Source organism: Vipera berus, assembly GCF_964194415.1.
Source record: "Vipera berus genome assembly, chromosome: 16".
Classification (NCBI taxonomy): domain Eukaryota; kingdom Metazoa; phylum Chordata; class Lepidosauria; order Squamata; family Viperidae; genus Vipera; species Vipera berus.
Genome location: NC_138219.1, coordinates 2,041,343 through 2,065,480, shown reverse-complemented (window position 1 = coordinate 2,065,480; position 24,138 = coordinate 2,041,343). Strand labels below are relative to the sequence as shown.

The following is a 24,138-nucleotide window of genomic DNA, read 5'->3' as shown; positions in this document are numbered from 1 at the left end:
TTGCACAACACACCAGCCTCGCAAGTCAATCATGCATAAAGTTTATAAAATTATTTCCCGTTCAAGAGCCTGTCAACCCATGGATAACAGCTGTTCTTCAGCCTGTTGGTACAGCTGGCTATACTCCTGTATCTCCTACGCCACGGTAGGAGAGTAAAGAGGTACCGTCCAGGGTGTGAGTCATCCCTGAGAATTTTCCTCACTCTTCCAAGGCAGCGGGCCCTGGCGAGGTCATCCAGTGGTGTCAGGGGACAGCCCACCATGTCTTGTGCTGTGCTCACCACCCTCTGTAATGCTTTCCTGTCCACGGCTGTCAGACCAGCATACCAAACCACAATACAGTGTGAGAGGACGCTCTCTATAGTAGACCGGTAAAAGAGAGTCATTAGCCGTTGTTCTGCCCTGTTCTTCCACAAGACCCTGAGAAAGTGAAGCCTCTGTTGGGCCTTTCTGGCCACCTGGGTTGCATTGACTTGCCAGGTAAGCATGCCATCAGGCCAACCACAGTAAAGGACAGGAAAACGGTACGATTTGGGTGGAAGAGGAGGAAGAGGTCAAAGGATGGATCTGGCAGAGACCCAGCGGGATCCCTCCACCAGGAGAAGCAAGGTGATCCTTGATGTACGACCGGGATTTCCGTTGCTAAGTAAGGGGGTCATTAGGTGAGTCGTGCCTGATTTTATGACCTTTTACGCCACAGTCGTTAAGCAAATCCATAGTTGAGCCCAAAACCTATGTGGCTTGAGAAAATTGTTAACTGAGTTTTGCCTCATTTTATGACCTTTCTTGCCACAGCTGCTAAGTGAATCTCTGCAGTTGTTAAGTTAGTCACACAGTTGTTAAGTGAATCCGGCTTCCCCACATGGACTTTGCTGGTCAGGAGGTCACAAAAGGGGATCACGTGACACACACACCCCCAGGGACACAAGCGTCCAAATTCTGATCCCCTGACTGCGGAAAATAGTCCTAAGTCACATTTTCCGGTGACATTGTAACTTTAAATGGTCATTAAACGAACTGTTGTAAGTTGAGGACTACCTGTATTCATTAATGAACTTTACATGCATATACATTTAATAAATAAAGTTTGTGTGCATCTCTCTCTCTGTCTATATACAAACAACTTCCAGAGCAGGATCCCTGCTGCTTTTCCGAGTCCGTAGATGAGTTATGATGTTGATGGACCTTTCATTCAAGGCAGAAAGATCTGTTTCTTTCTATTTTTCCCCCCAAAAACAAATCAGCACAGGATTAACAGCAAGAACACTCATCATTATTTTAACTGAACTTGGAATTTTGCTGGAAAAGCTGTTTTTCTTTCTCCGGAGCTGGAAATCAGGTGGGCCTGTTTTAAATGTTTTGTCTGTAGGAATATCAGCAGGAAGATATGCCTCCTGCTGGAAGTTTAAAAACTGCATGGTTCACTTTTTAAATTAAATTAAATACATGGCTTATTTAAGGAAGCAGTGAGAAGGAAGGGAGGGAGGGAGGGAGGGAGGGAGGGAGGAAAGGAAGGAAGGAAGGAAGGAAGGAAGGAAAGAAAGAAAGAAAGAAAGAAAGAAAGAAAGAAAGAAAGAAAGAAAGAAAGAAAGAAAGAAAGAAAGAAAGAAAGAAAGAAAGAAAGAAAGAAAGAAAGAAAGAAAGAAAGAAAGAAAGAAAGAAAGAAAGAAAGAGAGATTAAAAAACACAATACTGGTTAAGGACTGTCATAACTGGTCCAGGGAAAGTAAGGAAAAAACTGGGAAGAGAGGGAGGAATTAAGGGAAGGAAGGAAGGAAGGAAGGAAGGAAGGAAGGAAGGAAGGAAGGAAGGAAGGAAGGAAGGAAGGAAGGAAGGAAGGAAGGAAGGAAGGAAGGAAGGAAGGAACCTCCCCTGGCACTCTCATGTTATTACGCAAAAAAATAAAGAACGATAAACAAATCAAACAATTTATTCAAGAGGTGCTAATCCTGGAATTCTGCATCAGTAAAATAGAACAATTGGCCTTGAACACTTTGGCCAGCAATGTGCAAACTCCCGAATGTTGCAGAAGGCAGTCAAACATTTCCTTAAAGATCCAGCCCGGAAGAAGAAGCTCCGAACCAGGTTTGACAGGAAACGTTTCCCAGGTTCAGTCCTCCAAGTTGCGGAAGGCGTTCTGCATCTCCTCATTCAGCTGGGCGTAGCAGGCTTTGATCTTGGCCGGCCTCGCCATCCTTTCCTGGATCCTACACAGAATACGGAATAACAGATTTGGAAGGGGCCTCGAAGATCTTCTAGTCCAGCCCCCTGCTCAAGCAAGAGACCTTATTGCATGCCAAGTGGTTGTCCAGTCTCTTATTCAAAACCTCATGATGGAGCACCACCATTCTGAGAGGAAGGCTGATCTCTATCTGTCTGTCTGTCTGTCTGTCTATTATCTATCTATCTATCATCTATCTATATCTATCATCTACATCTGTCTGTTTTCTGTCCATCCATCCATCCATCTATTCATCTATGATCTACCACCCATGTACCTTATCATCTCTACATGGGGCTCTCTACATGGGGCTGCCCTTGAGGACCACTCGGAGGCTTCCGCTGGTGCAGAATGCAGCCGCGCAGGTTGTGAAGGGAGTTTCCCGATACTCCCATGTAAGACCTCTACTCCGCGAGCTGCATTGGCTTCCGGTTGCCCTCTGGGTGAGATTCAAGGTGCTGGTGATGACCTATAAAGCCCTAAATGGCCTGGGTCCGGGATATTTGAGGGAACACCTGCTGCCGGCATCAAGCTCCCTTCGTCCTGTGCACTCCCACAGGGAGGGTCTTCTCAGGGTACCGCCGGTAAAAGATTGCCGGCGGACAATACCCAGGGGGAGGGCTTTCTCTGTGGGTGCGCCGGCCCTTTGGAACCAGCTGCCTGTAGAGCTTAGGACTGCCCCTGACTTTCGTTCATTCCGCCGGGACCTGAAGACCTGGCTCTTCGAGCTTTCTGGCCTAGACTGAGAGTATTAACTGGGGTTTTAATTGTATTTTTAATTGTAATTGGGTTATATTTCAAGGTTAGTATAATTATTTTAATTGTTTTTAATTTTTGTAACTTGTTGCATTGTTTTAAAAAACCTTGTGAACCGCCCTGAGTCCTACAGGAGAAGGGCGGTATTTAAGTTTAATAAAATAAAATAAATAAAATAAATCTATCTATCTATCTATCTACCTACCTATCTATCTATCATCTACTATCTATATCTATATATCATCTATCTATATCTATCTATTCATCTATCTATTCTATTCTATCATCTACTATCTTATCTATCATCTATCTATTCATCTATCATCTACTATTTATCTATCATCTATATATCTATCTATTCATCTATCTATGTATCTATATCTATCATGTATCATCTGTCTGTCTTCTATCCATCCGTCCGTCCGTCCATCCATCCATCCATCCATCCATCCATCCATCCATCTATCTATCTATCTATCTATCTATCTATCTATCTATCTATCTATCTATCTATCTATCTATCTACCGTATTTTCCGGCGTATAAGACGACTGGGCGTATAAGATGACCCCCTAACTTTTGAGATGATTTTCATGGGTTAAAAAGTCGTCTTATACGCTGGAAAATACAGTATCTATCTATCTATCTATCTATCTATCTATCTATCTATCTATCTATCTATCTATCTATCTATCTATCTACCTACCTATCTCATAGAATCATAGGGAGGGAAGGGACTTTGGAGGTCTTCTAGACCAACCCCCTGCCCAAGCAAGAGACCCTCCATCATCCTGAACAAATGGCTGTCCAGTCTCTTGAAAACCTCCAGTGATGGAGCCCCCACAACGTCTGAAGGCAAGTCTCTTGGTTTGGATGCAGGGGAAAATAAAATAAAAAAGGTCTTTTTAGTGTGTTGTCCTATGGAATCAACTGCCAACGGAACTCCGGACTGCCCCCAACCTTCGTTCATTTCGCCGGGACCTAAAAACCTGGCTCTTTGAGCTATCTGGTCTGGACTGAGGGGTTTAATGTTTTTAAATTGTGATTTTAATTTTTGCGGCTAGACTTAATTTAATTTAATTTTAATTTTATATTGTATTGTTTTTAAATTTTGCCTTGTAAACTGCCCTGAGTCCTTTGGGAGTAGGGCGGTATATAAACCGAATAAATAAATAAATAAATAAATAAATAAATAAATAAATAAATAAATAAATAAATAAATAAATATTGCTGTGATCAATTATTCTCGCTGTCGGGAAATTTCTTCTTAGTTCTGGGCTGAACCTCTCCCTTCCCCTCACCTGGAACTTCATGGAGCTGAGCTTGTACATGATGTCAGCCAGGTTCTCCCGTATGATGGTCCAGGTGACCTTGTGCTCAGACTGGGCTGTCGACTCCACGGCGTGGCGGGCCAGCTCATAAAAAGCGATCATGTTCTGCAGCATGCCCACTGTCTTGTAGAAAGGGCAGAATCTGGAACAGCAAAGACCCAACAGATCCTAGCACACTTACACTCACACTCACACTCACTCTTCCTCAGAGAGCTCTGGGACCCTCACTGCCCCTGGACCATCCTTTTCAGCTCTCCAGGGAGGAAAAAAAATCAGATTTTTCTCTTGTATTGTTTTCCTACAGAAAAGAGAAGGTGAGGAAAAATTCCAAGGGGGAGGGAAAGTAGATTCGGACGCTGACTCATATTTATGACGGTCGCAGTGTCCCGGGGTCACCTGATCCCCTTTTGTGACCTTCTGACAAGCAAAGTCAATGGGGAAGAAGCCAGATTCACTTAACAACCGTGTTACTGATTGAACAACAGCAGGGATTCATTTAACAACTGGGGCAAGGAAGATTGCACAACGCGGCAACGTTCACTCAACAAATCTCTCACTTAGCAACAGAAATTACGACCAGCTGTGGTCGTAAGTCGAGGACCGCCTGTCCTAACAATGACACACAGCCGTGCGGTTTGTGGCTCGCTGCAGGGGGTGCCCCGGGGCTGCACTGAAACCCAAAGAAGGCCCTGCTGTCTTGACAAGCGTCCTTGAGGAGATCCGCCCCGTAGGGAAGGACAAGCTGTGAAGTTGTGAGGTTGTGAGCAGCCCTGGCATTACCTGTCATAGGAAGAGTACCCATTTTGCTGCAAAAAGTCGTCTTTGATCAGCTTGGCTACCTCCAAGGTGATCTTGTCGGTTTCAGCCAGAGATGCCTGAAGAATGCAAAATTGAAGAGAGGGCGGTGTATGTGTGAAAAGAGCACCAGAAGAAAGGCAGGCACGAGGGAAGGCAAACTTTGGGCTCCGTCTCAGGAAGGTTCCCCTTCAGAAGAGAAAATCTGGAGCTTGGGATGAAAGCTCTGGAGTCCTTGGAGCTGGGTGGTTTTCTTGCAGATGTTTCACAACCCAACTAGATAACATCGTCAGTGCTGGAAGGGAGGGGGGGTTGTGGAAAGGAGGAGGAGGAGGAGGAGGAGGAAGAGGAGGAGAGGGGGCTGTGTGGTGCTCTCTAAGGTTGGTTGTTTTCTTGCGGATGTTTCATTACCCAACTAGCATCAGTGCTAGAAGGGAATGGGGTTTGTGGGGGAGGAGGAGGAGGAGGACTGTGGGGTCTTTGGTGTCTCTGAGCTTGGTTGTTTTCTTGCAGACGTTTCACAACCCAACTAGGTAACATCATCACTGCTAGAAGGGAATGGGGTTTGTAGAGGGGAAGAGGAAGGGGAGGAGGAAGAGGAGGAAGAGGAGGAGGAGGAGGAGGACTGTGGGGTCTTTGGGGTCTCTGAGCTTTTCTTCCAGATGTTTCATAACCCAACTAGGTAACATCATCAGTGCTAGAAGGGAATGGGGTTTGTAGAGGGGAGGAGGAAGAGGAGGAGGAAGAGGAGGAGGACAAGAACTGTGGGGTCTTTGGGGTCTCTGAGCTTTTCTTGCAGACATTACACAACCCAACTAGGTAACATCATCAGTGCTAGAAGGGAATGGGGTTTGTAGAGGAGGAGGAGGTGGTTGTCCTAAAAATCTTGGTGGGATGTGGCTTTCTCCTTGACGGTTCCTTGATTACAGTATTGTTTTCTGTTTATTTGCCTCCCGCTTAAGTAGGGGATGGACTAGAAGACCTCCAAGGTCCCTTCCGACCCTTTTACAGTATTCTACGACTGACAGGCACCCTACCTTTCCCACCAGCTGGACAATCTCAGCCAGGTCCTCCTCCTCCTGCAGGATCTCCTTGGCCTTGGTTCGCAGGGAGACGAACTCCGGGAAGAGCCTCTCGTAGTGCTCGTCCAGGGCCCGCGTGTACTTGCTGTAGCTGATCAGCCAGTTGACGGAGGGGAAATGCTTCCGCTGGGCCAGCTTCTTGTCCAGGCCCCAGAAGACCTGGGTTGGGGGCAGGAAGGGAAAGCCGATGCATGTTTTGTTTTGTTTTGTTTTGTTTTATTATTTTATTTTATTTTATTTTATTTTATTTTATTTTATTTTATTTTATTATTTTATTTTATTATTTTATTTTATTTTATTTTATTTTATTTTATTTTATTTTATTTTATTATTTTATTTTATTTTATTATTATTTTATTATTTTATTTTATTTTATTTTATTTTTTATTTTATTTTATTTTATTTTATTATTTTATTTTATTATTTTATTTTATTATTTTATTTTATTATTATTTTATTTTATTATTATTTTATTTTATTATTATTTTATTTTATTTTATTATTTTATTTTATTTTATTTTATTATATTTTATTTTATTTATTTTATTTTATTTTATTTTATTATTTTATTTTATTTATTTTATTTTATTATTTTCTTATTTTATTTTATTTTATTTTATTTATTTTTTATTTTATTTTATTTTATTTTGTTTTGTTTTGTTTTGTTTTACTTTATTTTATTTTATTATTTTATTTTTATTTTATTTATTTTATTATTTTATCATTTTATTTTATTTTATTTATCATTTTATTTTATTATTTTATTATTTTATTATTTTATCATTTTATTTTATTATTTTATTTTATTTTATTATTTTATTTTTTTATTTATCATTTTATTTTATTATTTTATTTTTTTATTTATCATTTTATTTTAATTTTATTGTTTTGTTTTATTTTATATTACATTATTTTATTTTGAAAATGTATATAGGAGCCGTGGTGGTGGCGCAGTGATTAAAGTGCAGTATTGCAGGCTGACTCTGCCCACTGCCAGAAGTTCGATCCTGACCAGCTCAAGGTTGACTCCGCCTTCCACCCTTCCGAGGTCGGTAAAATGACCTCAGGGGCAACAGGCTGACTCTGTAAACCGCTCAGAGGGGACCGTAAAGTACTATCAAGCAGTAGATAAGTCTAAATGCTACTGTTATTAGAGGGCTGCCCAAAACATTCACAGTGACTTCAGACAGCTTACAAGAGTAAAACCCCAAATACAAAACCCTGACAAACCCCACCCCCCCTGGCGACAACCATCAAACCCGCCACTTGGTGGGTTCCGTATCCCCCTGGCTCTCAGGCCTGCTGGCGGAACCATGTTTTCAGAGCATTTCGAAACAGAGTCAAGATGGGGGCCTGTCTTATCTCCACAAGGATGATGTTCCACAGGGAGGGAACCACCATGGAGAAGGTCCTTCTTCTGGCTCCCACCAGGAGGGCCTCCTGGAGGGAGGGGACCCGTAACATCCCCTCTGGTGGGTGACTGGGAAAAGACGGTCTTTCAGCTATAACCTGGCCTTAAGCCATGGAGGGCTTTGAAGGCGACAGGCAGCACCTTGAATTGGACCCGGAAGCGAATCAGCAGCCATCCCGGCTCCCGCAAGAGAGGTGACGCGTGTGCAATTCTAGACTTGCACAAAAAAGCACTCCATTTTGAACTGATTGAAGCCTCCGGATACTCTCCAAGGACAGCCCCATGTAGGGAGCATTGCAGCAGTCAAGACAGGAGGGCGTGGATTTGCTTGCCAGTCCAGGAAAGGGATTGGATGTTCCGGGGGCGCTAAGCATGCGGAGGCAGTGAAACGCTACTCACCTGGACAATCCCCAGGGTTGCAGAGGTCACTGGATCTGAAAAATCCCCCCCAGGAGGGGACACCCTACAAGAAACAGACACAGGAAAGCTGGTCAAACCCACAAACCTCAAATATTTCCACACCTCAGTTCAGCCGGAGGTGATTCCTCCCTCCCACAAACAGCTGAAGTTTGTTTACAAAGCTTTCCCGTTCTCCAGCAATCAATGTCTTGACGAGAACGTTGACAGATTTCAGCACAGCCCGTGATTGGCTTGCAAAATAAAGAGATCTGCTGCTAAAAGATCTTTAATGGCTCAGAAGGCTTTCCCGTAAAGGCTGCCGTTGACCCGGTTTTTGCACGGCCTCCCTCCAGCAAGAGACGGGAAAGGGAATCTGGCAACTTACGCGCCAACGATGCTGACGCTGCCCTCTCGCTCGGGACTGCCCAGGCACTTGACCCGGCCGGCCCGTTCGTAGAAGGACGCCAAGCGGGCGCCCAGATAGGCCGGGTACCCGCTGTCTGCAAAGAAAAACAGATTTTCATTTCTCGCGGCTTGGGGAAAATGGTGAAAGTTGAGAAGGGAATGAAGGCGCTGAAAGATCCATTTCTTCTGAATGGGGCTCTCAACCTGGATGACTTTAAGACTGGTGGACTTTGGCTCCCAGAATCGCCCACTCCATCTTGGGAAGCTAGATCAATGTTACTCTATCTCAGCATCTTTAAGATAAGTGGACTTCAACTCCCAGGAACTGGGTATATTTAGTCCAGGGGTTCCCAACCTTGGCGACATGAAGGCTTGTGGACTTCAACTCTCAGAATTGCCCAGCCGGCATGGGGAATTAAAGTTGACAAGTCTGGAGACCTCTGGTCTAGCCAGTGCTTTTCTTGTAAAAGAAAAAGGTGCCAGAACTCACGCATGTCATACAACCCAGCTTGCCTATCCTATAAGGTTCCATCCAAAAAAGGTGCCGGAACTCCGTTCTGAGTGTTCTATGAGAAAAAAAGCCCTGGGTCTAGCTATTGAAAAGAAGGATTACGAGTGATATGATAGCAGCCTTCCAATATTTGAGGGGCTGCCACAAAGAAGAGGAGGGGGTCAAGCTATTCTCCAAAGTACCTGAAGGCGGGACAAGAAGCAACAGATGGAAACTAATCAAGGAGAGAAGCAACCTGGAACTCAGGAGAAACTTCCTGACAGTGAGGAACAATCAACCAGTGGAACAGCTTCCCTCCAGAAGTTGTGGGGGCTCCATCACTGGAGATTTTCAACAAGAGACTGGACAGCCATTTGTCCGTGGTGGTATAGGGCAGGAGTAGGCAACCTTGGCTCTTTTATGACTCGTGGACTTCAACTCCCAGAATTCCTCAGCCATCACAGCTCAGCTTGGAAACCTCTCCCTTTCCCCTCAGCGTGGCTGGCTCAGGAATTCTGGGAGTTGAAGTCCACAAGTCATAAAAGAGCCAAGGTTGCCTACCCCTGGTATAGGGTCTCCTACCTGAGCAGGGGGTTGGACTAGATGTCCTCCAAGGTCCCTTTCAACTTTGCTCTTAGGTCCAAATATCAGCCATGGTTGAGAGATACCGATTAAGAAATCAAAGAAACGTAAGAAAAATCAACCTGCAGGCATTTCAGCCAAACGTCCAGAAATCTCGCGAAGGGCTTCCGCCCAGCGGGAGGTGGAATCGGCCATCATGCTAACATGGTATCCCATGTCCCGGAAATATTCCGAGAGGGTGATTCCTGGGGAGAGAAAAAGAGGAAGGAGGGGGGGGAAAAAAGAAAGAAAAGGGTTACAGGAAAATTCCAAAACAAATTAAAGAGGCTTTGTTTGTCCCTTCCTATCTCTGTGTGCTGCGATTTTATCAAGAGATAAATCCTTTGTGTGCAAATCCTTTGTGACATTGGCCGTCTTGATAGCGGCATCTGGCTATCCTTGGCTGATCTTGAAAAAGTTATTAATATTTGGGCAGGAATATTAATCACCTGAAAATTTCAGAGTGATACAAATAGTCCTTGACCTACGAACATTCAATTAATGACTGTTAATGGCAGCACTGAAAAAAGTTACGATTGGTCCTCACACCTGCGACCATCACAGCATGCCTGGGGTCGCACGATCAAAATTCAGGCACAGCTTTAGGAGAGTTGTACTGTCCCAGGATCACACGATCGCCATTTGCAACTTCCCAAGCCGCTTCCAACAAGCAAAGTGAATTGAGAGTTTGCAGAACAAGTGCAGTGACTTGCTTAATAACCATGGAAAAAAGGTCGTAAAACTGGGCCTGACCCACTTAACAACCCCCTTGCTTAACAACAGAAATTCTGCCCCAATTGTGGTGATAAGCCAGTCCTTTTATTTCAGTACCATCATAGCATTGAATGGTCACTGAACGAACGGGCGTAAGTCAGGGACCCTCTCTCATGCACTGTGGGAATTCAGCCTTAAACCGTCTTAATAGGTTGTAGACCCAACCATTTTACTTTCTTAATCTGGTTTTAGGGTTTAGCAGTGGGGCATCTGTGGGGTACCAACTCTGATCCAAAGAGAATCTTGCAGCAAAAACAATGCAGTTCCTAATTCATTGAATTTTTAAGTTATAAAAATTGCTTGGAAAGCCCTTATTGTGGTTGTGGTTCTCGGGGGGGGTGGGGAGAAGGGGGTGGTGGCATGAAAAAGGCCCTCACCGGTGTAAATGGAGGCTTCCCGAGCAGCCACGGGCATGTTGGAGGTATTGGCCACCAGCGAGGTCCTCTTCATGATGCTCTCCGTCTTCCCATCTACTTCCATGGTGAGCTAGGAGGATGAGGGCAGAATAATGGGAAATGGGGGAGAGATTGGGATGGGGGGAGGGGGAGTAAAGGGAGCTAGGGCCAAAGAAAACCTTGAGGAGCACCATGGCTTACTGCAGCCTGAGCCATTTTAAGACAAGTAGACTTCAACTCCCAGAATTCCCTAGCCAGCATTCCCTGCAACTCTGGGAAGTTGAAGGGAACTCTGGGAGCTGAAGTCCACCCATTTAAAGGTGCAGAGATTGAGAAGCACTGAGCTAGCTTTCCAAAATTGAAGGGGGGAAAAGTATTCTGGGAGTTGAAGTCCATCTGTGCTGGCTGAGGAGTTCTGGGGAGTTGAAGTTCACCCATCTTAAAATGACAAAAATTTGAGAAACACTGCCTTATATGCTTCTCACTGGAGAAGAGCCTCATGCTGGGAAAGGTGGAGGGCAAGAGAAGAAGGGGATGACAGAGAATGAGGTGGCTGGATGGAGTCACCGAAGCAGTAGGCGTGAGCTTAAAGGGACTCCAGAAGATGGTATAGGACAGGAAGGCCTGGAGGAACGTGGTCCATGGGGTCACGATGGGTCGGACACGACTTCGCAACTAACAACAACAACAACAGGATGATCACAAATAAAAAATTGGGATCATGACATTCCGGTCTCCAAATACTTTGCGTATCTTTCTTAAAGACAACAATAATTATAACAGAATAACAGTGTTGGAAGGAACCTTGGAGGTCTTCTAGTCCAACCCCCTGCTCAGGGAGGAAACCTATAGCATTTCAGACAAATTGTTGTCCAGTCTCTTAAAAACTTCCAGTGTTGGAGCACCCACAACTTCTGGAGGCAAGTTGTTCCACTGATTAATTGTTCTGTCAGAAATTCCTCCTTAGTTCTAGGTTGATTCTCTCCTTGATTAGTTTCCATCCATTGTTTTTTGTCTTGCCTTTGGAGAATAAGTAGACACCCTCTTAAGTAGTGGAAGTCAGTTATCATGCCCCCCACTAGTTCTTCTCTTCATTAAACTAGACATATCCATTTCCTGCAACCGTTCTTCATGTTTTAGCTTCCAGGCCCCTAATCATCTTTCTAGAGTCTCAACATCTTTTTTACATCATGGTAACCAAAACTGGATGCAGAGAGAAGAGAAGAGAAGAGAAGAGAAGAGAAGAGAAGAGAAGAGAAGAGAAGAGAAGAGAAGAGAAGAGAAGAGAAGAGAAGAGAAGAGAAGAGAAGAGAAGAGAAGAGAAGAGAAGAGGAGCTGGAAGGGATTTTGAAGGTCTTCTAGTCCAGCCCCCTGCTCAAGCAGGAGAACCTACCATCTCAGACAAGTGACTGTCTACTCTAGCCTCTTTTAAAAAATCTCCAGTGATGGAGCGCCCACAATTTCTGGAGGCAGGTTGTTCCACTGGTTAATTGTCCTCACTGTCAGGAAGTTTCTCCTTGATTCCAGGTTGCTTCTCTCCTTGATCAGTCTCCAACCATTGTTTCTCGTCCTGCCTTCTGGTGCTTTGGAAAATAGTTTGACCCCCCTCTTCTTGGTGGCAGCCTCTCAAATACTGGAAGACTGCTATCATGTCTCCCCTATTTCTTCTTTTCTTTAGACTAGCCAAACCCAAGTCCTGCAGCCGTTCTTCGTATGTTTTAGTCTGCAGGCCTTGGATCATCTGAGTTGGTCTCCTCTGAATTTTTCCCAACGCCTCAACAACTTTTTTTGTGATAGGGTGACCAAAATTGGCTGCAGTATTCCACTTTCCTTCCAGATCATTATCCCCCATTGCCATCAAGGAAAAGGGGGGAGGGGTGTTCCTCCAGATCTTTGCACCCAGATGAAGAACCAGAGTGGTTCTGGCTGGTGTCCCTGCCATCCTTACCTCGGGAAAGTCCCTAAGCACTTCCGACATCTCGTTCCCGCGCTCTCCGCAGCCCACGTAGATGATGACGTCACTGTTGGAGTACTTGGACAGAGACTGGGAGATGACTGTCTTCCCACATCCAAAGGCACCTGGGATGGCTGTGGTGCCACCTTGGACACACCTGGAAGAGGAGGGCAGAAGGAGAGACCCCCCCCTCCCAGTCAACCCGTAATGAGAGCCTCACAGAGGTTTCAGCCAAAGTGTTGAGACAAGGATTGAGTTCACTCAACCATTGAACCATAAAGAAATCAACCACACCCTTGGACAAAGGAATCCAGCTTCTCCTGCAAATAGGATTAATTGGTTAACTCAACCAGTGGGAAGTGGCCCATCTGAGACAGTGGCTGAATTTCTAAGTGCTTCCTGTGGTACAGGTTGTCCTTGACTTAAATCCATTCATTTAGTGACCATTCAAATTACAACGGCCCTGAAAAAAGGGACTTTATGACCGTTTTTCACACTTACGATCATTGCAGCATCCCCATGGTCACGTGGTCAAAATTCAGATGCTTGGCAACTGGTTCGTATTTATGACGGTCGCAGTGTCCCAGGGTCATGTGATCCCCTTTTGCGACCTTCTGACAAGGAAAGCCAGTTGGGGAACCCAGATTTGCTTAATGACTTGTGTGACATTCTTTTTTTGAGCTATTACCATCTGGCAGACGGTACAGGATAATAAAAGCAAAGAAAAATAGGCGAAAAATAGTTTTTTTTATCCCAGAGCTGTAACCATATTAAATACCACTGTATACTGCAACACTGAAGTGCAATATTAGGGGCAGCACAATGGTGAAGAGAATGTGAAGGGTGTCTGTTTATAATGTATGTTCTTATTTATGGTTTTGACGTGTGTAGTGTGCACTGTGGGCAGCACTTAATTTTGTTGTAAGTTACAAAATGACAATAAAGGTTTTTCTATTCTATTCTATTCTATTCTTCATTCCATTATCTATTCTATTCTGTTCTATTCTATTCTATTCTATTCTTCATTCCATTATCTATTCTATTCTATCCTGATTCTGTTCTATTCAATTCTATTCTTCATTCCATTATCTATTCTACAGTATTCTGTTCTATTCTATTCTATTCTATTCTATTCTATTCTATTCTATTCTATTCTATTCTATTCTATTCTATTCTATTCTATTCTATTCTTCATTCCATTATCTATTCTATTCTATCCTGATTCTGTTCTATTCAATTCTATTCTTCATTCTATTATCTATTCTATTCTGTTCTATTCTTCATTCCATTATCTATTCTATTCTGTTCTATTCTTCATTCCATTATCTATTCTATTCTATTCTGTTCTATTCTATTCTATTTCTCCTAACTACTACATGATTCACTTAACAACCCCAGTGAAACTGAATGGAAAATTAGGTTTGGTCAGTGATGATTTGCTTAATGAATGCATCGCTTAGCGACTGAAATTCCAGTCCCAATTGTGGTCATAAATTGAGGACTACCAGCATAACTTTAGAATCTCTTGCAAATTTAGCAATCAAGGTTCGATTTGAAGTCATCCCTCGTGGAAACCATGTCAGAAAAACAGGGCTGGGCAACTCTGGCCCCTTTATGACCTCTGGACCTAACAACTCCCAGAATTCCCAAGCCCGGCAGAGCTCGGAGTTGAAGCAAAGTTGAAGTCCACAGGTCGTAAAGGGGTCACAGTTGGCCACCCACCGAAGAGGGATGAGCAACCTTCCCTTTCTTACAAAAATGACGGCTTACGGAAAGAGCGCATCCAGGACTCTCTGGCCAGTAAGCAGGGGATGATTGGCCGGGAGCTTCTCGGAGACCGGCCGGATCTGCCGGACGGGCCAGACTTGCATCATTGTCAGTTTCTCCTTGACACCCTCGAAGTCAAGCTCCAACACCACGTCCTTTGGGGAGGAAGGCCCAGATGAGGAGGACAAGGAATCATGGGGCAGGGAGTCTTTGGCAAGGATTCAAATCTTGTCTTGGCTCAACTCCCTAAGGAAGCTGGCTTTCCTTGACTGGTTCTGATTTTGTTCTTTGGACAGTGTTTTTCAATCTTGGCAAGGAGAAGATAGGTGGACTTCCACGGCCAGAATTCTGGGAGCTGAAGTCCACACATTCCCAGAGTCTGAGACAGCGTTCTCCCAGATGGATGGGTAAAATCAATTTACAGAACATAGGATCACACTGTCAGCGCTGGTAACATTGGATGTTCCCGCTTTGACAATTGATGAAAATGCAAACCATTTTCTCTGTTCCTTTAATGTACTTTTTCTTGCTTTAGAAATTAAGTGCTGCTGGGGGGGTGTTGGAATGTAAGCTCAGCTAGCCATAACGTAATGGTGGAGCTAAGGAGAAAGCCCGTGCTTTAAGCTAGTTGGGGAATGTGATTTATGACAGTTTATTGGGGATGGGAACTGCACTTTGTTACTTTGTTTCAGGGGGAAGGGAATTTAGTTTTGGGGTTCAACGATGTAGTGCCGATATTTGTTTCCCGAATAAAAGATTCTTTAAGGAAAACAGTGCCTCGAAGTTCTTTTGAAGGGTTGCATCTATCGGAACTATGACACATACAATTAGAAGGCCTTCTGCTCCAACCCTTTGCTCAAGCAGGACATCTTACACCAGGGGTAGGCAACCTTGGCTCTTTTATGACTCATGGACTTCAACTCCCAGAATTCCTGAGCCAGCATGGGGGAACTATGGCCCCCTCATGACTCATGGACTTCAACTCCCAGAATTATCTGAGCCAGCCTGGCTCAGCTTGGAAACCTCTCCCTTTCCCCTCAGCATGGCTGGCTCAGGAATTCTGGGAGTTGAAGTCCACCAGTCATAAAAGAGCCAAGGTTGCCTACCCCTGCCTTATACCATTCCAGACTAGTGGCTGTCCAGTCTCTTCTTAAAAACCTCCAGTGATGGAGCACCCACAGCTTCTGGAGGCCAGCTGTTCCACTGGTTGATTGTCCTCACTGTTAGGAAGTGCCTCCTTAGTTCCAGGTTACTTCTCTCCTTGGTTAGTTTCCATCCATTATTTCTCACTTTCTGGTGCTTTGGAAAATAAGTTGACCCCCTCTTCTTTGGGGCAGCCCCTCAAATATCAGAAGAGTGCTATCATGTCACCCTTAATCCTTCTTTTCATTAAACTAGACAATACCCAGTTCCTGCATCTCTTCTTCATATGTTTTAGCCTCCATGCCCCCCTTAGTCATCTTTGTTGCTCTTTTCTGCACTCTTTCTAGAGTCTCAGTATAACTAGTAAATGTCAGAATCCATTTATATTTCATTTCTAACTCCCTATCTGTGCAAATCTAAATCTCACCCCCTTACTGGATTCTGCCATTCCCACAGAGGGGAAGAGAAGGCAGGGTCGTAAAGAGCCATCTCTATCTCTTAGATGTAAGGTTTGTGTGTTCAGCCTGCCTGGAGGTCATCACAAAAGACCAGGGAAGAAACCTTTTGAACTAAGAAGAACAAAGAAAGAGTGGGGGAGATTCTGGTTTGTATTTCTGATTGGAATTTGAAGGGGAGGAAGCAACGCTGTTGTAAATGCATGGAGGTTCTGTTTTCCCACGAATGGTTTTGACACCTGAAACTTAACTGATCCGGGACTGACCAAATGGACTGAGGGGAGGGGTTTTTACTCGGGGACATTTTAAAAATATCAACCTGTGAGACAGTTTCCAGATCCTGTCTAGATTATCCACTGTCAACCATGTTTTAGTAAAAGTTCCTGTTTGGACAATCTCGTCTCCAAGAGTTCTTCTTTCCTAAGATGGGGATTGAGGTGGGTTCTCACAGTAACATGTTTTGTATCATGGTGACCGAACCAGACACAGTATTCTAAGTGTGATTTGACCAGTGCAGCATAAAACGGTCCTATCAGGGCCCTATTTCCTGGCAATTTCTGTCAAGGTAATGATTTAAAAGCTAACCAGCTGATGTAATGTGAGATTTATGATGTAATGTTGGGAATGACTCAGCAGGATCTATATCCCTTTAAGAGCCAGCAGGGTCTGTGTCTCTTTAACAGCCTTTATATAAAAGGAAGGCTCTGTTCCTGTGTTCTCTCTCTTCTGTTTTCCTGTTGTAACTGCTCTGTGTTGGAGACTGCTGTATTAACACGTGGATGTATATTGTTCCCAGTGTATGATATTGTAGATAGTGTAAGATAAACCACCATTTAATACAGACCACTTGTTTACTGTGTTTACTCCTGGGTTATCTCAGCGGAGTAAGACTATGCACGCTCTGACAGATCTCCTCCCTTTGCATCTGGGGCTGAATGATCCCTCTGCAGAGACACCACTTACCGAAATGTCATAGCTGCCAGCTGGGGCAATGTGAGTGACGGTGCCACGGCTTCGGGGTGGCACCATGATCATGTGCTTGATGAGGGAATTTTCATGCACCATCCCATATATGTCCCCTCCAGTTAAATGGCTCCCAACCTGCAAAGGAAAGGAACGCTTCTTTAAACAATTTTGATGCTCTGGAGATGTGGCTATCCATTTTACTGGGAGAAAGTGCTGACCTTCTCTATTTATTATTTTTTTCAAATTTCCATCCCTCTTCCCAGGTTCTAAGGAGCCAATTACAGATAGTCCTTGACTTATGACCACAACTGAACCCAAAATTTCTTTTGTTAAGAGAGTTGTGCTCCATTTTACGACCTTCCTTGCCACAGTTGTTAAGTGAATCGCTGCAGTTTTAAGTTAGCAATACAGTTGTTGAGTGATTCTGGCTTTCCCATTGATTTTCCTTGTCAGAAGGTCCCCAAAGGTGATTTATTACATGACCCTGGGACACTGCAGCCGTCAGAATTACGAGTCAATTGTCAAAGAGTCTGAATGTTGACCATGGGAATGCTGCAACAATCGCAAGTGTGAAAAATGGTCCTACAACATTTTTTTCAGTGCCGTTGTAACTTCAAATGGTCATTAAATGAATTGTCGAGGACTACCTGTATAGTCTGACTTCAGCAGTTCACTTCCCCTGAAGTAGATCTGAGGCCACTCGCTTCCATTATAGCATCCACCTAGATCAGGGGTAGGCAACCTCGGCTCTTTTATGACTGGTGGACTTCAACTCCCAGAATTCCTGACCCAGCCACGCTGAGGGGAAAGGGAGAGGTTTCCAAGCTGAGCAAGGCTGGCTCAGGAATTCTGGGAGTTGAAGTCCACCAGTCATAAAAGAGCCGAGGTTGCCTACCCCTGGCCTAGATGGAGCATCACCAACTGACCCTTCCTTGCACGGCTGTTTGTCTCTTACCCGAATGTTGGAACCCGGCTTAAAGTCCCACTTCAGGTCCTGGGATAAAGCGGAGATGTTGATCCCTCGTGGAATGTAGATGCTCTTGGTAAGCTCCGTGATGTCCTTCAGAGGACGCTGGATCCCATCAAAGATGGACCCCATGATGCCAGGCCCAAGAACCACGGAGAGCGGCTTCCCCGTTCGCAGCACAGGGTCCCCCACGCAGACCCCCGCTACAGGGATAGCTCAGGAAAAAGGAGGGGTACAGAGCAGGGAAAAAAAGAGAAGGAAGGTACAGTCTCTGGCAGGGGAACGAGGCGTTTTGGGGTACGGAAGGCCACATCATGGCTTAATCCTGGCTTAAACCCTGTCTACGGAGATTGTCTTAGCAAGCAAGAACAGAAAGCTGAGATGCATGAGGGTGTCCATCTTTCTTGAAGTTTTGAGGTTAGGTTTTTGACAATTAGATTGACATGGCCGTTACGGAAATGGTTTGCATTTACTAGAAATTTAAAGCAAAAAAGGTTGTAACTTTCCCCGTGTTCTACTGCACTGAAAAAAGTCAGAAGTCAGAACTTTTTCCTTTTTCTTTGCACCTTCACCTTTTGTTATCCTCCGTCTTTCTTGGCTTTTGCTTCTCTTTGTATTTTATCTTGTAATAAACATTAATAAGAATGCTCTTTTAAAAAGAGGATTTTCCATCTCGCTTCTGGCATGTAACAAATGAACTCTTTGAAAACCACCAGGGATGGAGCGCCTACAATTCTACCTACTGGGAGAAGGGGAGAGAGCCTGGAAATGAAGAGTTAGCAAATTGGACAAGGAAAATGAGACGCCCCCCCCCCACGCCCTCCCCTCTCCTGAAGGATACAGGTCTCTTCGTACACTTGGATGGTGGCCAGATCTCCGTCCAGCCGGATTATCTCGCCCACCAATTCAAAGTGGCCAACACGGACCAGCTCATACATCGCTGCGCCCGCCATCTTGCAGGCAATCACCACTGTTGGAAAAATTTTTAAAAAGATATTTTTAGCGGAGGGAAAAAAAATGCTTGAGTAAGCTGCAGAAGAGAAAAAAAAGTCTATTGGAGACAGGATAATCTTAACAGTGTTTCTCAACCTTGACCACTTGAAGATGGGTGGACTTAACTCCCAGAATTCCCCAGCCAGCATAGATAGCTGGAGAATTTTGGGAGTTGCAAGTCCACCCATCTTTAAGTGGCCAAGGTTGAGAAAGACAGGCTTTCGCCAACATCTAAATAGGGATACCTACACTTCAGCCTCCACCTTCATCCAGCATTCAAAACTCAGCAATAAATTAGCAGTCGCTCTTAGAAACACAGACTATCCCAATCATGCTTGAGGAATTGTGCCAAGATTTTATTTTAAACAGTTTAAAGGTACAAGGAGTGTAGTCACGTCCTTCATATTCTTTTTTTAAAAAAAAACTACGTAAAGAATCTCAGCTACTCTCCTGCTGACATTCATGAAAAACCCTAGAGATAAGATAAGATAACCTTTATTGTCTTTTTTTTTACCATGGGCACAACGGCACACATCAAAAATGAAATTTAGTTGCCCGCTCTCAAAGTGAAACACATACATGACACACACCTAACCATACTGTATACAACGTATGTTATTACATAACAAATAAATATTAAATAGTGTCCATCTTGAATATATAATGGGAGGAGGAAGCCTGAGAGTTCACAAGGTTAATGCTGCATGGAATGAAACTATGGCTGAATCTGGATGTTCTGCTACGGATACCACGAAGCCCCCACCCCAGAAGGGAACAAGCATCGTCCTTCTCGTATGGAATCTCTGTTTATCCATCAGGATTGTTTGTTAGATTTTTATCTCATCTTAATTTCTCCAAAAACCTCTTATATATAATTCTTATATAAAGTTCCTTGGATTTTAGATTTGCTCAGTGGGTTAGGACGCTGAGCTTGTCGATCAGAAGGTCGGCAGTTTGGCGGGTCGAATCCCGAGTGCCGCGTAACAGAGTGAGCGCCTGTTACTCAACCCAGCTTCTGCCAACCTAGCAGTTCGAAAGCACGTTAAAAAAATGCAAGTAGAAAAATAGGGACCACTACGGTGGGAAGGTAACAGCGTTCCGTGCGCCTTTGGCGTCTAGTCGTGCCGGCCACATGACCACGGAGACGTCCTCAGACAAGCGCTGGCTCTTCGGCTTTGAAAGGGAGACGAGCACCGCCCCCTAGAGTCGGAAACGACTAGCACGCATGTCTACCTTTACCTTTAACCCAGCACCCAAATTGAGAGGGAGGCCCGAAGGCCAGTAGGTGGCACTCAGGAGCCAATGTTCTTTTTTAAAATAAAAAAAAGAAATAAAAATTAAGAAAAGTTCTAGGTTTCCTTTGATAGCCAATTCTTATCCAGTCTCTACATTAAATTTGCACTCTTTGCAGTTTAAAAATACTGGTAAAACTTGTGGGAGGGAAGCAGCCTAACAATACGCGAAAATTGCAATTTAATTTAATTGCACCTTGCTGTGAATTTCTTGAAAAAGGAAGCAGAGCAAATATGTGCACCAGGTCCTTGGCTGGTTCTCCTGAAGCACACCAGCTAATTATGGATAGTCCTTACAACTTGTGAAATTCTGGGACCAGAATTTCCCTTGCTTATCAAGGCGGTTGCTAAGTGGGTCCTGCCTGATTTTACAACCTTTTTTTTTGCCAGCTCCGATCCACTTAATAGCTGCAGTGATTCGCTTAACAATTGTGGCAAAAAAAAGGTCGTAAAATCAGGCGAGACCCACTTAACAACCGCCTTGCTTAGCAACGGAAATGTGATTGTGAAGTGAAACCAGCTTGCTCTGTGGACTTTGCTTCTTGGAAGACAGCCAGGAAGGTCCCAAAGGACGACCGCGTGACCCTGGGATGCCGAACTTTGGGCACTTGACTGTGGGGATGGCTGCAATGGCTGTAGGTGTGAGGACCGGTCATAAGTCACTTGTTTCAACTTATTTGAATGGTCCACTAAACAAATGGTTGTAGGTCAAGGACTTACTTTAAAATATTAAATGCCCTTCACGCGTAACGTGTGAAGAATCGAATCACGACAACTTTGAGTCTTAGAGGGAACAAACCAGATGACTTAATTGTTTCATAATCCACCCATGGTGGTTTATGAGCCACTGCTTAATGGCTTCATGTGTTAGGTAAAATCTAAATTATGATTTAGCGCTGGGGTCTCCAAAAACTCCTTCTCCCTTACTATATATTCGATGTAGCCAGCCTCTAAACCAGTGGCTTTTCTATCAAAAAAGAATTTGAAACTAATCCAAAAGATTTTTAATCCCTGCAGGGGAAAAAAAAACAACGTAATATACCTGCCCTGGATTAAGAAAACCTTTGAGAAAATTCAAGCTTTCTGATAGGATGTTATAACTCATGCCAGAGATTAGATTAAACAGCCTCATTGCCATTTTTATGAGAATGTAATTTAAGGTCAGTTTAACTTTGAGACCCTGCTGTAGCGTTAAAGGACAGGATAAGAAATGCAGGTGAAATAAGCAGGTAATAAAAAATTAGGATTTCGAGCATAGACTCCTAGGACAGGAAGAGACCTTAGAGGTCTTCTAGTCCAACCCCCTGCTCAGGCAGGAGACCTCATTGCATCCTGTCTAGTCTTTTCTTGAAAATCTCCAGTGATGGAGCATCCACAACTTCTGGAGGGAAGCCGTTCCACTGCTTGATTGTCCTCACTGTCGGGAAATTTCTCCTTAATTCCAGGTTGCTTCTCTCCTTGATAATTGAGGAGTCTTTGGTGCTCTCCAAGTTTGGTGGTTTTCTTGCAGACATTTCATTACCCAAACTAGATAACATCATTGACTCAGAGAGCACCAGTGACCCCAAAGCCGTTGTCATCCTCCTCCTCCCTACAAACCCCACTCCCTTTTATGTTCCATGATCCAACTAGGTCAGGGGTAGGCAACCTCGGCTCTTTTATGACTCATGGACTTCAACTCCCAGAATTCCTGAGTCAGCATAGGTGACTCAGGAATTCTGGGAGTTGAAGTCCATGAGTCATAAAAGAGCCGAGGTTGCCTACCCCTGAACTAGGTCAATGTTGTGATGTCATGAAACATCTTTTTTTTACTTTTACTTTTATTAAATTTGTATACCGCCCTTCTCCCGAAGGACTCAGGACTGCAAGAAAATAGCCAAGCTCAGAGAGCACTGAGGACCCCCTCAAGTTTCCATCCTGTCCTCAGCACTTTTCAGAATAGGTCAACCTTCTCTTCTCTGTCACAGCGCCTCAAGCACTGGAAGACAACTATCATGTCACCCCCAGTCCTACTCATTCCTCATTCTCACTCCCCATTTTTTTCTGCAGACGGTTAAAAGGGGTACTTAAGCTTCTTCGGTTCTCAGCCAACCTACCAGGCCCAGAGACGCCATGGACAAATCCCAATTCACTCTCCTTTTCGGCATCTCCAATCTTGGGAAGCTCGGAGAATTCCATAGCTCCTGCCGGTCAATTAAAGCAGCCGGATCCCACTTCTACAGCAACCACAAGCTCTGTGTCACAGAAGGCGAAAAATCACCAGATGTAAAATAAGTCATTGAAAACAGCAGGGCATATTTTTTTTAAAAACCAAACCCTTCTCACTCTTCTTTCAAGTGAAAAGACCAAGCTCTCTGAAGGACTCCTAATTTGTGATTTGGGTGGCCAGATTTTGGAGCTTCTGAGCCTGAGAAGGTCATGGACCTCAGAGGTCTTCTAGTCCCACCCCACTGCTCAGGCAGGAAACCTTATATCATTCCGGTCAAATGGCTGTCCAATCTCTTCACAAAAACTTCCAGTGTTGGAGCATTCACAACTTCTAGTGGCAAGCTGTTCCACTGGTTAATTGTTCTTACTGTCAGGAAATTTCTCCTTAGTTCTGGGTTGCTTCTCTCCTTGATTAGTTTCCATCTGTTGCTCCTTATCCTGCCTTTTCAGATGATTTGGAGAATTGGTTGACCCCGCCTTCCCTGTGGCAGCCCTTCAAATCTTGGAAGGCTACTATCATGTCACCCTTAAACCTTCTCTTCATTAGACTAGACAATAATTCTTGCAACCGTTCTTCATATATTTTAGCTTCCAGTCCCTTAATCATCTTTGTTGCTCTTCTCTGCACTCTTCCTGGGGACTCAACATTCTTCTTATATGGTAGTGACCAAAATTGGACACAGCACATCATCCTGAGTCTTGTGAGTGCATAAAAAATGGAATTATAGGAAATACCCATTAAAGTTTAATTTTCTTCCAGCCCTGCTTTGCCTTAAGTCAAGCTCATCTTACCATTGAGAAGGTGTAAATTTTCCTAGGAGTTGGCACCACCTGCTTCGTGTGCACTTTCCTTTCCTCTGGCAGGCAAGTAGGGTGGAATGCCTGCTCTGTCTTCAGCAGGAAACAGAGGGGTTCTGATGGAGGAGTAAACCTGGAGTAAGAGACTTGCTGATCCCTCCAAGCTAGTTCTGACCTGAATGGGCACCCAGGATCTGGAAGGGGCTGGAGGGCACTGGAAGAGAGGGACACAGTCAAGCTTTCTCGGCAACAGAAAAGCACTCCCTGTGTGTGTACTGTCAACAACCTGGCCTCCTATGACATATTTCACAGCAGCAGAAACCCTGACCTTTAAATTTTCCGCAGAAGGGGAGATTTTTCCTACAGCTGTTTGTGCAAGAGAAATAACATTTCTGCATACAGGTATATCAAGCAAAGGAGGATTGGTTATACAGAATGCAAAATAACAGAGTTGAAAGGGATCTTGGAGGTCTTCTAATCCACCCCCGATGTAGAGCAGGAGAGTCAAAACCAGGGGTCTTCAAATTTGGCCCCTTTATGACTTGTGGACTTCAACTCCCAGAATCCCTCAGCCAGGCACGCTGGCTTAGGAATTCTGGCAGTTGAAGTCCACAAGTCCTAGGTTTGAAGACCCCTGGTCTAAACCATTCTGGACAAATGGCTGTCAAATCTCTTCCTCCTAGCTTGCTGAACCCAGTTCAATAATTAATTTATTTTGGGGTTTGCACAAGATCCTGAACTGTAATCTAATACCCAACAAGATTGTCACGGCACGATGAAGGTGTACATATGAGAACCTGATCAAGGTTAATCATTCTAATCTTCAAAAGCTAAGAATAAAATTACATATATATTTTTTAGTTTCAAGGAAAAAGTCCAAGTGGAAACGAAGCTAGATAAGTTCTTCTCTTTAAGA

The 24,138-nt window shown here is 44.1% G+C and overlaps 1 protein-coding gene across 1 annotated transcript; it reads right to left on the bottom strand.

Moving 5' to 3' along the window:
- Window positions 1-1,925: 1,925 nt before the first annotated feature.
- Window positions 1,926-23,347, bottom strand: LOC308675519 (V-type proton ATPase catalytic subunit A-like). The gene is made up of 15 exons (XM_081340921.1): window positions 23,217-23,347; window positions 22,313-22,450; window positions 18,773-18,901; window positions 17,920-18,134; window positions 16,962-17,099; window positions 14,404-14,555; window positions 12,628-12,790; window positions 10,662-10,770; window positions 9,594-9,716; window positions 8,380-8,494; window positions 7,995-8,058; window positions 6,140-6,343; window positions 5,088-5,182; window positions 4,278-4,449; window positions 1,926-2,207 (listed from the first exon to the last, which is right to left on the bottom strand). Exons 2-15 carry the CDS (start codon window positions 22,392-22,394, stop codon window positions 2,148-2,150), a joined length of 1,821 nt encoding a protein of 606 aa, XP_081197047.1. The 5' UTR covers window positions 22,395-22,450; window positions 23,217-23,347; the 3' UTR covers window positions 1,926-2,147.
- Between the last annotated feature and the right edge of the window lie 791 nt (window positions 23,348-24,138).

Coding starts and splice junctions, on each gene's coding strand:
- LOC308675519 (XM_081340921.1), bottom strand. CDS start 22,394: ATGGAATTCTCCGAGCTTCCCAAGATTGGAGATGCCGAAAAGGAGAGT. Junction 18,902..22,312: donor CCATGGCGTCTCTGGGCCTG/GTAGGTTGGCTG, acceptor TTTTTCCAACAG/TGGTGATTGCCTGCAAGATG. Junction 2,208..4,277: donor TCAGCTCCATGAAGTTCCAG/GTGAGGGGAAGG, acceptor TATTCTGTGTAG/GATCCAGGAAAGGATGGCGA.